The 14,120-nt window shown below is 53.6% G+C and overlaps 1 protein-coding gene across 1 annotated transcript in view; it reads right to left on the reverse strand.

Annotated features, from left to right (window-relative positions):
- The window catches only part of MYH14 (myosin, heavy chain 14, non-muscle), a 145,176-nt gene that overhangs the window by 48,275 nt on the left and 82,781 nt on the right, over positions 1-14,120 (reverse strand). Inside the window, exons 20-29 of the mRNA XM_011966061.1 lie at positions 13,130-13,199; positions 12,521-12,681; positions 10,769-10,877; positions 8,728-8,859; positions 7,359-7,565; positions 5,882-6,019; positions 5,459-5,582; positions 4,673-4,844; positions 1,212-1,424; positions 520-664 (exon numbers count right to left, since the gene is read on the reverse strand). Coding sequence (XP_011821451.1) covers positions 520-664; positions 1,212-1,424; positions 4,673-4,844; positions 5,459-5,582; positions 5,882-6,019; positions 7,359-7,565; positions 8,728-8,859; positions 10,769-10,877; positions 12,521-12,681; positions 13,130-13,199 — 1,471 coding nt within the window. The remainder of the gene's footprint in view (positions 1-519; positions 665-1,211; positions 1,425-4,672; positions 4,845-5,458; positions 5,583-5,881; positions 6,020-7,358; positions 7,566-8,727; positions 8,860-10,768; positions 10,878-12,520; positions 12,682-13,129; positions 13,200-14,120) is intronic.

Consider the following 14,120-nt stretch of genomic DNA (forward strand, 5'->3'; position numbering starts at 1 on the left):
TGTTGCCCAGGCTGGTCTTGAACTCCTAGCCTCAAGTGATCTGCCTGCCTCAGCCTCCCAAAGTTACAGGCATGAGCCACCGTGCCTGGCCACTCCCTCAGTTTTTACCCTGATGTCACCTTCTCACAGAATACCTCCGCAGCCTCTCTACTTAAAAACTCACCCGCCTTAGAATTCTGATCCCCTTTTTCTGTTCATTATGGCCCCATAGCACTTATCGCCCCAATATAAACTGAAGGTATTTATATCGTTTACTCTCTGCCTCTCTCACTAAAAGGAAAGCTCCACAAGGGAAGGCAGTGCTGATTGTTGGGTTCATGGCTGGTTTCCCAGCAATGCTCCTGGAATGTAGTCCACACCGTATTCATGCTTGCTGAATGAAAGCTGCACATGAATGCGTGAGGAAAGGAGCCCAGAGAGATGAGATGGCCTAGAACCAGCCAGTGGTAACTCCTCCAAACCGCGTCCTGCCCTGCCCTCCCCGTGGCCCCTCCACCCTGTCCCCCTGCCCCAACCCACCCTCCGGGCCTGCTCCAGCTGCTCCGCCAGCTCCCCCAGGGCCTGGCCGTGGCGCTGCCTCAGCTCCTGCACTGCCGCCTCGTGGATGCGAGTCTCCTCCTCCAGAGTCTTCTTCAGCTCCGTCACCTCCTGTTCCCTCTTGGACCTTTATTGGGGGAAGGGAGAGGGGAAGAGAATTTCAGAGCAGAGGAAGGCAGGGGCTTTGGGGGAGCTGGTTGTTTCTCCTTTCCATGTTTCCTAAAAACATGAGAGCCTCATGTAATGCTCCCCAGGAGATCTGGGTGGTGACACGGTGGAAGCAGTGTGACTTTAAGGGTGAACTCCTATTCACCTTTCAAAACCCTTATCCAAAAGGCCCTTCCTCAGGAAAGTCTTCCTGGATTTCCCATAGACTTGGTTTAGGGGTCTTCAGTTAGCACCCGCAATGCCCTGTGTCGCTCCACTAAAGCACCCCTTGTTCTGGGCTGAGATTGTCTTTGCCTGAATCTGCCTCCCCTGAAACTGGAAATTCCCAAGGGTAACACCTGGGTCTGACCCATCTCTGTCCCCAGCTTGACCAGGCTGGGCCTAGAGCTGGTGGTTCAAGAACAGCCGAACTGTAAGCCTCTGTAAGCACAGAGACTTTGCACCTAAGTCCTTCCCCCAGCCCTGCACGTGCCCAGGCTGTGACAGCGGCTGCCACCCGGCCTCACCGGAGCTCCTGCTGTGCGTTGGTGGAGTCCAGGGTGTCCTCCAGCTCGCTCCGCAGTGCCTCCAGCTCCTCGCCCAGGTCCCGGCGCTGCTTCTCCGCCTTGGTCCTGGCCACGCGTTCGGCCTCCAGGTCCTCCTGGGCCTCGGCCAGAGCTGCTTGAGCCTCCCGCAGGGATTTCAGCAGCTGGGCCCGGGCCCCACCCTCGTCTTCTGCCCTGGGGGTGACAAGAACCATGGAGTTGGTACAGGGGCAGGCAAGGGCGAGGCAATGATTTCTGGGGACAGAGAGGCAGGATGTGGGCTGTGGGGGTGGCCAGTCCCAGGTTCGAATCCTATCTCTGCCACTGGGTACTTGACTCCAGTACTAATTTAATTTTTTTGAGACAGGGTCTTCCTCTGTTACCCAGGCTGGAGGGCAGTGGTGCAGTCATGGCTTACTGCAGCCTCAAATTCCTGGGCTCAAGTGATCCTCCTACCACAGCATCCCATGTAGCTGAGACCACAGTTGTGGTCCATCACGCCTGGCTAATTTTTCTTTTTCCCCAAAGACACAGGGTCTCACTATCTCGCCCAGGGCTGGTCTCGAACTCCTGGCCTCAAGCCAGGAGGTGGTTCCATCCTCCCACCTCAGCCTTACAAAGTGCTGAGATTGCAGGAGTGAGCCACTTCGCCCAGCCTGACTCATTTCGAACCTCAGTTTTCTTAGCTGTAAAGTGGGAATGACAGCAACAGTAATCGTAGGAGACACTTACTTAGTAAGTTCTTGCCTCATGCCAGTGCTTTACTTGTATCACCTCATTTAACGTTCCTGCCAAATGAAGAAACTGAGGCCCAGCACAGAGAAAGCACTTGCCGAGGTTACCCAGTTCGTGACTGGCTGGGTTGCCCCGGAGTCCCTCCTTGTAACTCTTACAGGGCTGTGGCTTCCTGTCCCTTCATGCAGTGTCATTGCAAAGAGAAGCTGGATCCGGGGGCTGCATCAACTGGGACCTGGAGGTTAATGGCTCAGGGAGCCACACAGGCCTGGCTCAGTATCCTCTCCTGGCCCCCTGCTCCGGCAAGTGACTTAAGAAGGGCAGGGTCCTGGTTTGTGGGAGAACATGACAATGAACACTCCCCTTTACCAGGGTTGCTGGGGGGATGACGATAAAAATAAAGCACAAAAAGGCCACATGTTGTATGAAATATCTAGAATAGGCAAATTCTATTTAGACAGAAAGTGGATCAGAGGCTGCCAGTCTGGGGAGAAGGAGGGATGGGGAGTGACTGCTTTTTTTTTTTTTGTGAGAGAGGATCTCGTTCTGTCACCTAGACCAGAGTGCAGTGGCTCCCTGCAGCCTCGACTTCCCAGGTTCAAATGATCCTCCCACCTCCGCCCTCTAAGTGGCTGGGACTACAAGCACACGCCACCATGCTTGGCTAATTTTTTTAAGTTTTTGGTAGAGACAGGGTCTCACTATATTGCCCAGGTTGGTCTTGAATTCCTGGGCTCAGGCGACCCTCCTGCCTCCTCCTCTCAGAGTGCTGGATTATGGCGTGAGTCACTGTGCCTGGCCGTGATTGCTTAATACATACAGGGTTTCCTTTTGGGGTGATAAAAATATTCTGGAGGCTGGCACAGTGGCTCATGCCTGTAATCCCAGCACTTTGGGAGGCTGAGACAGGTGGATCACCTGAGGTCAGGAGTTCGAGACCAGCCTGGCCAACATAGTGAAACCCAGTCCTTGCTAAAAATACAAAAATTAGCTGGGTGTGGTGGTGGGCACCTATAGTCCCAGCTACTTGGGAGGCTGAAGCAGGAGAACTGCTTGAACCCAGGAGGCAGAGGATGTAGTGAGCCAAGATCACGCCACTGCACTCCAGGCTGGGCGACAGGGCAAGACTCCATCTCAATAAAAGGGAAACTGTTCTAGAACTAGATAGAGGTGATGGTTACACAGCATTGTGAATGGGCAAAATCTACTGAATTGTACATTTAAAAAATGGTTACTTTTATGTGAATTTCACCTCAGTAAAAAACAAACAAAAAAAATTAGCAAGAGTAATAAAAGTAGTAACAGAAACATCCAGCATTTATTGAGGGCTCAGGGTATGCCAAGCGTCTGAAGAGCACTTTCTTCTTTAACCCTCACACTAACGCTAGGAGTAGCGTCTATAATTACCCCATTTTATAGATGAAAAAACTGAGGCTAGAGAGGTGACGTGACTTGGGTGAGGTCACATGACTAGAAAGGGGAGAAGCCAGGATTCCAACCCAGAAGTCAGACTCAAAGATGTGTGTTCACGGCCAGGTGCAGTGCCTCATGCCTATAATCCCAGCACTTTGGGAGGCCGAGACAAGTGGATCACCTGGGGTCGGGAGTTTGAGACCAGCCTGGGCAACGTGGTGAAACCCCATCTCCACTAAAAATACAAAACTTGCTGGGCATGTTGGCGGGGGCCTGTAATCCCAGTTACTTGGGAGGCTGAGGCATGAGAATCACTTGAATCTGGGTGGCGGAGGTGGCAGTGACCAAGATCACACCACTGCACTCCAGTCTGGGCAGCAGAACAAGACTCCATCTTAAAAAAAAATTTTATATATATATATATATATGTTCTTAACCACACACACACACACACACACACACACACACCATGTTCCACCAACTCTAAGATGCACAGCTTTTCACATTTTAACATCTCTGAAATGGAGCTGTACCTGTAATCAAGGGGGTCTTAGATTGCATGAAGAACAGTGCATAAAAAGCATCTGAAATACTAAGCACCACATCTGGCATACAGTAGGGAGCTCAATTATTGTGAACGAGTGTAAATATAATTATTATGATTCCTAACATAGGCCACTTGTCAAATCTCAGCTGATTCGGGGCTGTTTGGTGTGGGGAGGCCAAGAAGGGGAAGAGGAAGAAATAGCTTTGTTTTTTTTGAGACGTCGTCTTGCTCTGTCGCCAGGCTGGAGTGCAGTGGTGTGATCTCGGCTCACTGCAACCTCTGCCTCCCAGGTTCAAGCGATTCTCGTGCTTAAGCTTCCTGAGTAGATGGGATTACAGGCGCCTGCCACCACACCCAGCTAATTTTTGTATTTTTAGTAGAGACGGGGTTTCGCCATGTTAGCCAGGCTGGTCTTAAACTCCCGACCTCAAGTGATCCACCAGCCTTGGCCTCCCAAAGTGCTAGGATGACAGGTATGAACCACCGTACCTGGCCTAGAAGTAGCATTTTCTGGTTCCGTTTGTGCACTGTCATGCAAGTTACCAGACACATAGAGTCTCGTTTTACTTTTCGCTTAAGCTAGTGGGCCTGGAACTCCTGCTATCTTCATTTGACAGAAGGGGACACTGAGGTGCGGAGGGGATGTGGCTTGTCTGTGGCTGGTGAGTGGCGCCGCCGGGGTTTGAACCCAGGAACTTCTGACTTGGGCACCCCATGCTTGCCCCACCAAGCCCGCCCCACCCTGCACCTGGCCAGGGCAGCCTGCAGCTCCTCCTCCTTGCGGCCCAGCTGGGCCCGCAGCTCCTCTGCCCGCTGTTGCTGCTCCACCATCTGCTCCTGCAGCTCCGAGCTCTCCCCGTCCAGCCTCCGCTTCAGCTTCTCCAGCTCCTGGCGACCCTTCTCCTCCTTCCGTAGGCGGTCTGGAGGCAGGGTTGGGGGCCATGCATGAGGACTCCAGGCCTGCACACTCAGCCGCTCCCACAGAGACCACAGGCCCCCAGCCACATGTAAGGCTAAGTTCAGCACCTCCCTTAACACCTTCTCCTCCTCCCACCTTCCCCATCTATCTCAGGGACTCTCCCCACAATGTTGTCCTAGACCCTCGGCCAGACACCTACACACTGTCCTCTCCTCCTCATCCCCACTGACAGCCCGTGCCTCCTGCCTCTGACTCTCTCTGCCCTGTGTCCACAGCCCTGCCTCCTCCCCGTGCCCCTTCCCTTCTGTTTCTGATTCTAAGTCAACAGGAAGGGACAGGGAGACAAAAGCGTGTCTGAAACAGACAGACAGTGGAGCAGTCAGATGGGAAGAAAGTAGGATAACCCAAGACACCACGGAGAGAAAGGGAGTTGGATTTAGAGATGCATGAAGAACTCAAGAGCTGGGAGGACACTCAATCCGCCCTGAGCTTTCCTTCCTATCCCATTTAGCAGACACAGCCACGGAGGCCCTGTAGCACGTGGGGCTTGCCTGAAGCCCCCATCAGAGCACACACAGACCCCTACAGCTGCCCACTGGCTGGGCGGGAGCTCACCCTCCATGTCTGCGATTGTGGCCTCATATTTGAGCCGTAGCTTATTGAGGCTCTTGACCTTCTCCTCCTCCTCAGCTGCCTGGGATGAGAACTCGGACAGGCGATCTTCTAGCAGCTTCCGCTCCTGAGGGGTGGGGTGGGGTGGGGGGCAGTCAGGAGCCGGGCCAGGAGCAGCCCCTACCTGATCTGCAGCTTCTGGTGGTGTTCTCATCTATGTTTCTGCTCCTCTTCACCCTTCTCTGACCTTCCTCCCCCTACACCTCCCTCTTCTTCCCATTCCCTGGGGTCTATAGACCCATCCCACCCCCACCAGTGCACACCTGAGAAGTGCAGTGTGGTAACCCCCACGGTTTGAAGTTCACCATTCATTAACGCACCAACGCACCCGCTCCCCATTTTCCCTGCTGCCCTCAGGCCCCCAACCTTGCTCAGCTTGGAGTTCTGGTCTTCCAGGAGCAGCAGGTCCTCTTCAAATTTCTTCATTTTTGCCTCTGTCGTCACCTTCTCCAGCTGCAGCTTCTGCCGTGCCCCCTCCTCAGCCTCAAGGTGGGCCTCTAGCTCCTGGGGAGGGGAGGCAGGAGGAGTGAGGATACATGGGCCAACAGATGGAGCGTGATGGGAAGGATGGGGACGGGGATAGTCTGCGGATCCCCGGGGTGGTTCGGAGAGGTGCATACCCTGGGTGAGGCTGGGAAGGATAAAACCTTTATTGGCTTTCCCATTTCATTCATTAGCTCAACAAGCATTTATTGAGTGCCTAGTGTATGCCAGGCACAGTTCTAGACACTGAGGATGGGGAAAAGTGCCTGGCCTTCTGCAGTGAGAGATGACCGCACCGCTGCACTGAAGTCTGGGTAACAGAGCGAGATCTTGCCTCTGAAAAAAAATGGACACCTATCCTTCTGGAAATCACTTTCTTATGTGGGGGTTAGGGGTACGGATTATAAACAACAAACATAGTAAATAGGTTGGGTGCGCTGGCTCACGCCTGTTATCCCAGCAATTTGGAAGGCTGAGGCAGGTGGATCACCTGAGGTCAGGAGTTCGAGACCAGCCTACCCAACATACTGAAATACTGTCTCTACTAAAAACAAAAAAATTAGCTGGGTGTGGTGGCACACGCCTGTAATCCCAGATACTGCTGTAGAGGTTGACGCAGGAGAATTACTTGAGCCTGGGAGACAGAGGCTGCAGTGAGCTGAGATGGCACCATTGTACTCCAGCCTGGGTAACAGAGTGAGACTCTGTCTCGAAAAAACAAAAAACCAAAAAACACTACTGAGCCTTTGAAAGGTGGCTGATGTGGACTAATGAACTGAATTTTCTGTCTTATTTAATTTTACTTATTTTAAATTTAAAACAAGACACCCAATCACTGAAAAGCTTTTTAAGCATGTTTGGAACAACTTGGCCATGTGAATCTAGTTTTTATAAACTGCAGAAATTATGAAATTGAAACACAGATCAAATATTTCCAATGAGAATTTAGCATCTGAATTGAGATGTGCTGTATTGTAAAACACACACTAGATTTTGAAGAGGAACCATCAGGGCAGCCTGCCGGTGAATGAAGCCAGGAGATGGAGAGAGGGGGAGTACTGAGGACATTGCCTGAATGCCTGGATCCAGCCATGCCTGAAGCTGAGGACAGCACTTGGGCGCCTGGATCCAGCCATGCCTGAAGCTGAATATATCACTTGGACGTCTGGATCCACCCATACACGAAGCTCACACATTCTAGGGTCTCCCGTGATCTGAATCAAAAATGTATACTTTTTGCAAATTCACTTAGAACTGAGTTTTCTACAAATTCGTGGGCCAAAGACACATGGTTTGCAGAAGCAAAGGTGTAGACAGAGGGGTCTGGAGGGTGGCCTGGTGGGCATGCAGGGGGCCAGACCTGTATGTGCTGCTGCAGCCTCTTCTTCTCGGTTTGCAGCTGACGACTGCACTCCTCCTCCTCGCCCACGCGAGCCTCCAACTCTGACACCACCAGCTCCAGCTCCTGCTTGCGGGCTGCCAGCCTCCCCCGCGTCTCCTCGGCCTCTGCACACAGTTCTGCCTCTGCTCGCAATTGCTCTGCCAGGCGGGTGCGCTCCTCTTCCAGCTGGGGAGTGTGTGGGAAGTTAGTGGTCAGCAGGCAGGGCTCCCAGGGCAACCTGCACCAGGTGCCTGCTGCTGCCTTGTAACTTGCTTTGGCGTTTAAGGCCTTCAGGGCAGGACTGAGGGGTGAGAGGACACAGTGTCCCCACCTCCTCCCCCTCAGGTCCCTGTCTCAGGATGAGCCCACATCCCTCTAATCACTAAGTCAGAATCCTGGGGATGTCCTTCTCCCTCACCTCTCACAGTCATCAGCCTGCATCCCTGCTCTCTCTGGCCCCTCCTCTCTGTCCCTACAGCCTCAACAGGCTCAGGTGTGCCTCCTCTCACCTGTCTCTCTCCAGACTCCTCCCCAGCCTCCCCCCTGAGCCTCCCAGCCTCCAGCCTTTCCCCTTCCAGTCCATCCTTCAAATAACCCCTGAAGGGTCTTTCTACCATCTCACATTTCATTTAATACTTCCATACTTAGAAATGTAACCACAGAAAATAAGGCAGAAAAGGCAAACAGAAAAATGCTCAAGAAGGGGTTTGTTCTAGTATTATTATTATTATTATTTTTGAGACGGAGTCTCACTCTGTCACCCAGGCTGGAGTGCAGCGACGCCATCTCGGCTTACCGCAACAGCCACCTCCTAAGGAGCTGGGATTACAGGCGTGCGCCACGACACCCGGCTAAGTTTTGCATTTTTAGTAGAGACGGGGTTTCACCATGTTGACCAGAGTGGTCTTGAACTCCTGATCTCAGATGATCTGCCCGCGTCAGCCTCCCAAATGTTCTAGCATTATTTTAAGATAGCCAAATACTGGAAACAGTTTTAAGTCCACCGCCTGCATACCATAGCCCGGCCACAGCTGAGGCTCCTGCCCCCAGATCTTACAGCCCAGCTCCATTCTGGCTCTGTAGGACTCTCCCACCCCACCCCTACCCGACCCACACCCTGGCTACACCCCCAGGGCCCTGCTCCCTGCACGTCACGATTCAACCAAACTAAACAGCCCCAATCCCCGCCAGGCCTCGGTACACCTTAGCTTCGCTCCCATCCTCCCGACAGCCGTGCCAGGGCACAGGCTGGCTTAGCCGGAAGCCCCGCCCCTCACTCCTGGCTCCACCCATGCGACACAGCCCCGCCCCCAAGACACGCCCCCACACCCTGCCCCCGCCCCCTCACCTGTGCCACTCGGCCCTGGAGCTCCCCGACTTCGCGGGCGCTCTGCTGCTGCAGCTCCTGCACTTTCTGCAGCTCCTGGGCCCGTGCCTGCAGCACCTCATCCTGCCGTGTCACCTGCAGCAGTGGCTTCACCTAGGTGGAGGTGAAAGGGGATGCAATGGCTGACTTCCAAGGTGCGAGGCCACCTGACCCAGGAGCCAAGGCCTCACACTCTTGGTCGGGTCTGAGTTTCTGGGTACAAATCCCATCTCCTCCACCTATTAGCTGTGTGTCCCCGCCTTGGCAACAGTCCTTGGTCACAGGCCTAGAATACTGACAGGTACAGGCAAGCACCACTAAATACACTATTGATCTATCTAATGTATCTGGCTGGCTAAAGGATCCCTCCACATCCAAGAGGCACTGTGGACTGTGGCCGCTGCTATTCTGTGGAACAGTCTTTCTTTCCTCCCTTCCTTCTTTCCTTCCTTCCTAATTTTTTTTTTGTTTGTTTTTTGTTTTTGATGGAGTCTCACTCTCTCGCCAGGCTGGAGTGCAGTGGTGTGATCTCAGCTCACTGCAACCTCTGCCTCCCAGGTTCAAGCGATTCTCCTGCTTCAGCCTCCCGAGTAGCTGGGATTACAGGCGTGCGCCACCACGTCTGGCTAATTTTTGTGTTTTCAGTAGAGAGGGTTTCGACATGTTGGCCAGGCTGGTCTCAAACTCCCGACCTTAGGTAATCCACCCGCCTCAGCCTCCCAAAGTGTTGGGATATAGGCATGAGCCACCATGCCTGGCCAAGGGCCAGTGTTTCTTAAGCCTGTTAGTCCAAGATCCTTAGTGAGAGATGAGCTTTACATGGCATGATTCAGGCTGCAGTGACAGAGATACACACAGTACTGAAACAAAAATTTCACAAAAGCTCGTTCCCCTTGCTAAGTGAGATCCGCTCTGATAAATTCTGTTCTATCATATTCTACTCCGTTCTACACAAGTCTACTTGATTCTTTTCCTCTCCACCCAATTCTGTATCCATTCTATTCTCTTCTTTTCTGCCCCAACTCCTAGCATCTTTCACAGGCATCATTCATATTTCTGAACTGATGCCAATCAAATCCTACTTGACCCCAACCCCCAACACCTAAGGTAGGCAAACTTTTTCTTCAAGGGCCAGCCAGGAAATATTTGAGACTTTACAGGCCACCCTGGCTCTGTTTATTTATTTATTATTTATTTATTAATTATTATTATTATTATTTTGAGACAGAGCCTTGCTCTGTCACCCAGGCTGGAGTGCAGTGGTGCAATCTTGGCTCACTGCAACCTTCACCTTCCGGGTTCAAGTGATTCCCCTGCCTCAGCCTCCCGAGTAGCTGGGATTATAGGTGCCCACCACCACATCCAGCTAACTGTTGTATTTTTAGTAGTGACGGGGTTTCAGCATATTGGCCAGGCTGGGTTTGAACCCCTGACCTCAAGTGATCCACCCACCTTGGCCTCCCAAACTGCTGGGATTACAGGCATATGCCTCCATGCCTGGCCAGTTTTTTTTTTTTTTTTTTTTTTGAGGTGGAGTCTGCTCTGTCGCCTGGGCTGGAGTGCAGTGGCCGGATCTCAGCTCACTGCAAGCTCCACCTCCCGGGTTTACGCCATTCTCCTGCCTCAGCCTCCCGAGTAGCTGGGACTACAGGCGCCCGCCACCTCGCCCGGCTAGTTTTTTGTATTTTTTAGTAGAGACGGGGTTTCACCGTGTTAGCCAGGATGGTCTCGATCTCCTGACCTCGTGATCCGCCCGACTCGGCCTCCTAAAGTGCTGGGATTACAGGCTTGAGCCACCACGCCCGGCCGGCTGTCTTGAATCTTTGATCCATGTTGTTTTGAGTCAGATTTTTCTTGTGGCTTCCTAACTAAAGATTCCCAGCTAGCAAAGGCTGGGCCTACTGGCCCCATTTTACTGATGGAGAAAACTGAGGCACACATGGAGGAAGTCACTTGTCAAGCAGAGCAAGCCCCAAGGCCCTATCCTCTCCCTGCTCAGGCCACCTCCCCAGCCTGCCCTCACCTTGGTAAACAGCCGCCACCACTGCCAGTGTCTCAGCTTGAGGTAGGCTGCGCAGTTCCGCTGCATCACCCTCAGGGCACTCTGCTGCTGCTGGCGCTTCTGGAAGGCCCTGGGTGGGGAAACAGGTGAGGGGCAGAGTAGGGGCTCAGCTCCTCCAGGTGCCATCCCCTTAGCAAGAGAGCCAAGCTCCTTTCTTTTTTCTTTTATTTTTTTCTTTCTTTTTTTTTTTCTTTTTTTGAGACGGAATCTTGCTCTGTTGCCTAGGCTGGAGTGCAAGGGCACGATCTCAGCTCACTGCAACCTCCACCTCCCAGGTTCAAGCGATTCTCCTGCCTCAGCCTCCCAAGTAGCTGGGATTACAGGTGCGCGCCACAACACTGGGCTAATTTTTGTATTTTTAGCAGAGATGGGGTTTCACCATGTTGGCTAGGCTGCTCTCGAACTCCCGACCTCAAGTGATCTACTTGCCTCGGCCTCCCAAAGTGCTGAGATTACAGGCGTGAGCCACCGCGCCTGACCAAGCCAAGCTCCTTTCACTTAGCCATCATAAAATGCCTATTGTGTCCAGGCATTCGTGTTACTTTTAGATCTGTGTTCTGGCTGTTAGCTCCCCTGCCCCTGACTCTCTCTGTCCTGTCCCACGGCCCCAGCCCCTCTGCCTAGCCGCCTTCTCCAGCCTCTCCTGTCTGCCCATCCTGGCACGCCTCCAGAGGGTCCTTCTACACCCAGGGCTGACCCACCCCGCCCCTGCTCACAGCCCTCCATGGCTCCCTAGCTCCTCTGGACGAGGCCCCACTCAGCCTGGTGTTTGGGCCATCCTTTCCTGCCACTCTGTTCTTTGAGGCCTTTTTTTTTTTTTTTTTCCCCCAATACAGTCTCACTCTGTCACCCAGGCTGGAGTGCCGTGGCATGATCTTGGCTCACTGCAATCTCTGCCTCCTGAGTTCTCCTGCCTCAGCTTCCCGAGTATCTGGGATTACGGCTAATTGTTGTATTTTTAGTAGAGACGGGGTTTCACCATGTTGGCCAGGCTTGTCTCAAATTCCTGACCTCAAGGGATCCACCCGCCTTGGCCTCCCAAAGTGCTGGGATTACAGGTGTGAGCCGCCGCACCCGGCCTCTCTGAGCCACTTCTAAGGAGGAAGGAGAGTCTCCCGCAAACGCCCTGTATTCCTGAAGCACGCCAGGATCTTGCACTGTTGGACCTTTGCACAAGCTTCCTCCTGCCCTGAGCGCCTTTCCCACTTTCCTTCATCCACCTGGTGGTCCGGAGTGGCCTGGGGCAGTCACGGCCTGCAGCAGGGCCTCCTTGCTGCACCTCTATGGCCCCCAGCAAAGCAGGTCTCACCCGGGACTGGGACTCTGTGCCCATGCAAGTCTCGCCTCCAGACTGGAGCCCCTCGAGGGAACGGGCAGGCAGAGCGGACAGCTTGACCCGGGTTGCCCCGGGCTTTCTCTGTTTTAGCACTGGAAGTCCTGCACCCTGGGAAACCCCGTCCCAGGCCCACTAGGACAGCTGGTCACGCTATGGCTAAGTCTAGCGTCTGTGTTGCCTGTCTTACTCTGTACAGGGCCTGCCCACAGGGCCCCTCAGGGACTGCAGAACCAAGAAGGCTGGGCACCCGGCAGCTCCATCCACCTGCTCCTCAGCCTGCACCCGTCCTGGAGGCCCTGACACTGGAGCCATCTGGTCAACCCCTCCCTGACCCAGCCTCGGCCAACAGGACCCCGGGAGACAGCGTGGCCGCCCACCTGCGAGCCAGGTATCCCCGGGCAGCTGCCTGGAAGGAGACGATGATGTCAGTGACCTTCAGGTCTCGCTCCTCTTCCAGCTGGGCCAGGACCCCGGCCCGGAAGAAGATCTTGCTCTGTCCCACACGGTAGAGGTTGGGGTCCAGTTCCAGTGCCTGGATCTGTGAGGGGTGGGAGAGGGGTGATGATGGAGACGGGGGTGATGGGGGAGTGGGGGTGGTGAGGAGGGGGAGTAATGGCGGAGGGGGTGGTCAGGAGGGGGAGTGATAGGGAAGAGGTGGTGACTGGGAAGGGGCGATGGGGGAGGGAGGTGATGGGAGAGGGGGTGATGGGGTGACAGGTAGGGGGTTGATGGGGGATGATGAGGAAGCAGGGGTGGGGGCGTTGATAGGGAGAGGTAATGAGGAAGGGCAATGAAGGGGAGATCCCAGCCCCACTCCCCCACCACCTGGCCCCCTGCACACACATGCATACACACACACAGACACAAACACATGCACACACACACAGACACACACACACAGACACAGACACACGCGCCTGCACACACACGCGTATGTCTCCACAAACATGCACGCACACACACACGCCAGGCTCTGTCCCACTCACCATCTTTTCACAGGCCTGCTTCCCATCCATGAAGCCCTTGGGGATGGCATTGGGCGTCAGGATCTCGTACCTGCAATGAGCAGGGAGGGGTGGGGAGGAGAGAGTTACAGCAAAGGCTCACCTAGAGCCTGCTGCGGGCCAGGCACTGGGCTCAGAGCGACACACAACAGGAACAACGGTGACAATAACAAGGACAGTCACAAAACTCACATCTGAGCATTCATGCCACCACCAAGGACAGCAACATGGACAATGATCGAAATGATTGGCTGTTTCAGTTTTTTGTTTTGTTTGTTTTTTGAGATGGAGTCTCGCTCTGCCGTCCAGGATGGAGTGCAGTGGCGAGATCTTGCCTCACTGCAACCTCTGTCTCCTGGGTTCAAGCGATCCTCCTGCCTCAGCCTACTGGGTAGCTGGGATTCAGGCATGTGCCACCACACCCGGCTAATTTTTGTATTTTTAGTAGAGACGGGGTTTCACCATGACAGCCAGGCTGGTCTCAAACTCCTGACCTGAAGTGCTCCACCCACCTCGGCCTCCCAAAGTGCTGGGGTTACAGGCATGAGCCACAGTGCCCGGCCAGTATTGGCCAGTATTTTGGATGTACTGGCTTTAGTAAAATATCTTGTTAAAATTAATTTCATTTTTTTCACTTTTAAAAGTGTAGCTATTAGAAAATTTTCAGTTGTGTACAGGCTTCCATTCTACTTCTAAGGGACGGTGCTGCTCCACACAGCTTGTGGGAAGCATCGTTTTTGTTCTATTTGCTGTATTACTTGCTCACTAGGCCTTGGTATTTTCTGTTCTGTCTTATTCTTCTTCTTCTTGTTCTTCTTCTTCTTTTTTTTTTTTTTTGAGACATAGTTTCGCTCTTGCTGCCCAGGCTGGAGTATAGTGGCACGATCTCGGCTCACTGCAACCTCCACCTCCTGGGTTCAAGCGATTCTCCTGCCTCAGCCTCCCGAGTAGCTGGGATTACAGGCATGCGCCA

Source organism: Mandrillus leucophaeus, unplaced genomic scaffold, assembly GCF_000951045.1.
Source record: "Mandrillus leucophaeus isolate KB7577 unplaced genomic scaffold, Mleu.le_1.0 Scaffold74, whole genome shotgun sequence".
Classification (NCBI taxonomy): domain Eukaryota; kingdom Metazoa; phylum Chordata; class Mammalia; order Primates; family Cercopithecidae; genus Mandrillus; species Mandrillus leucophaeus.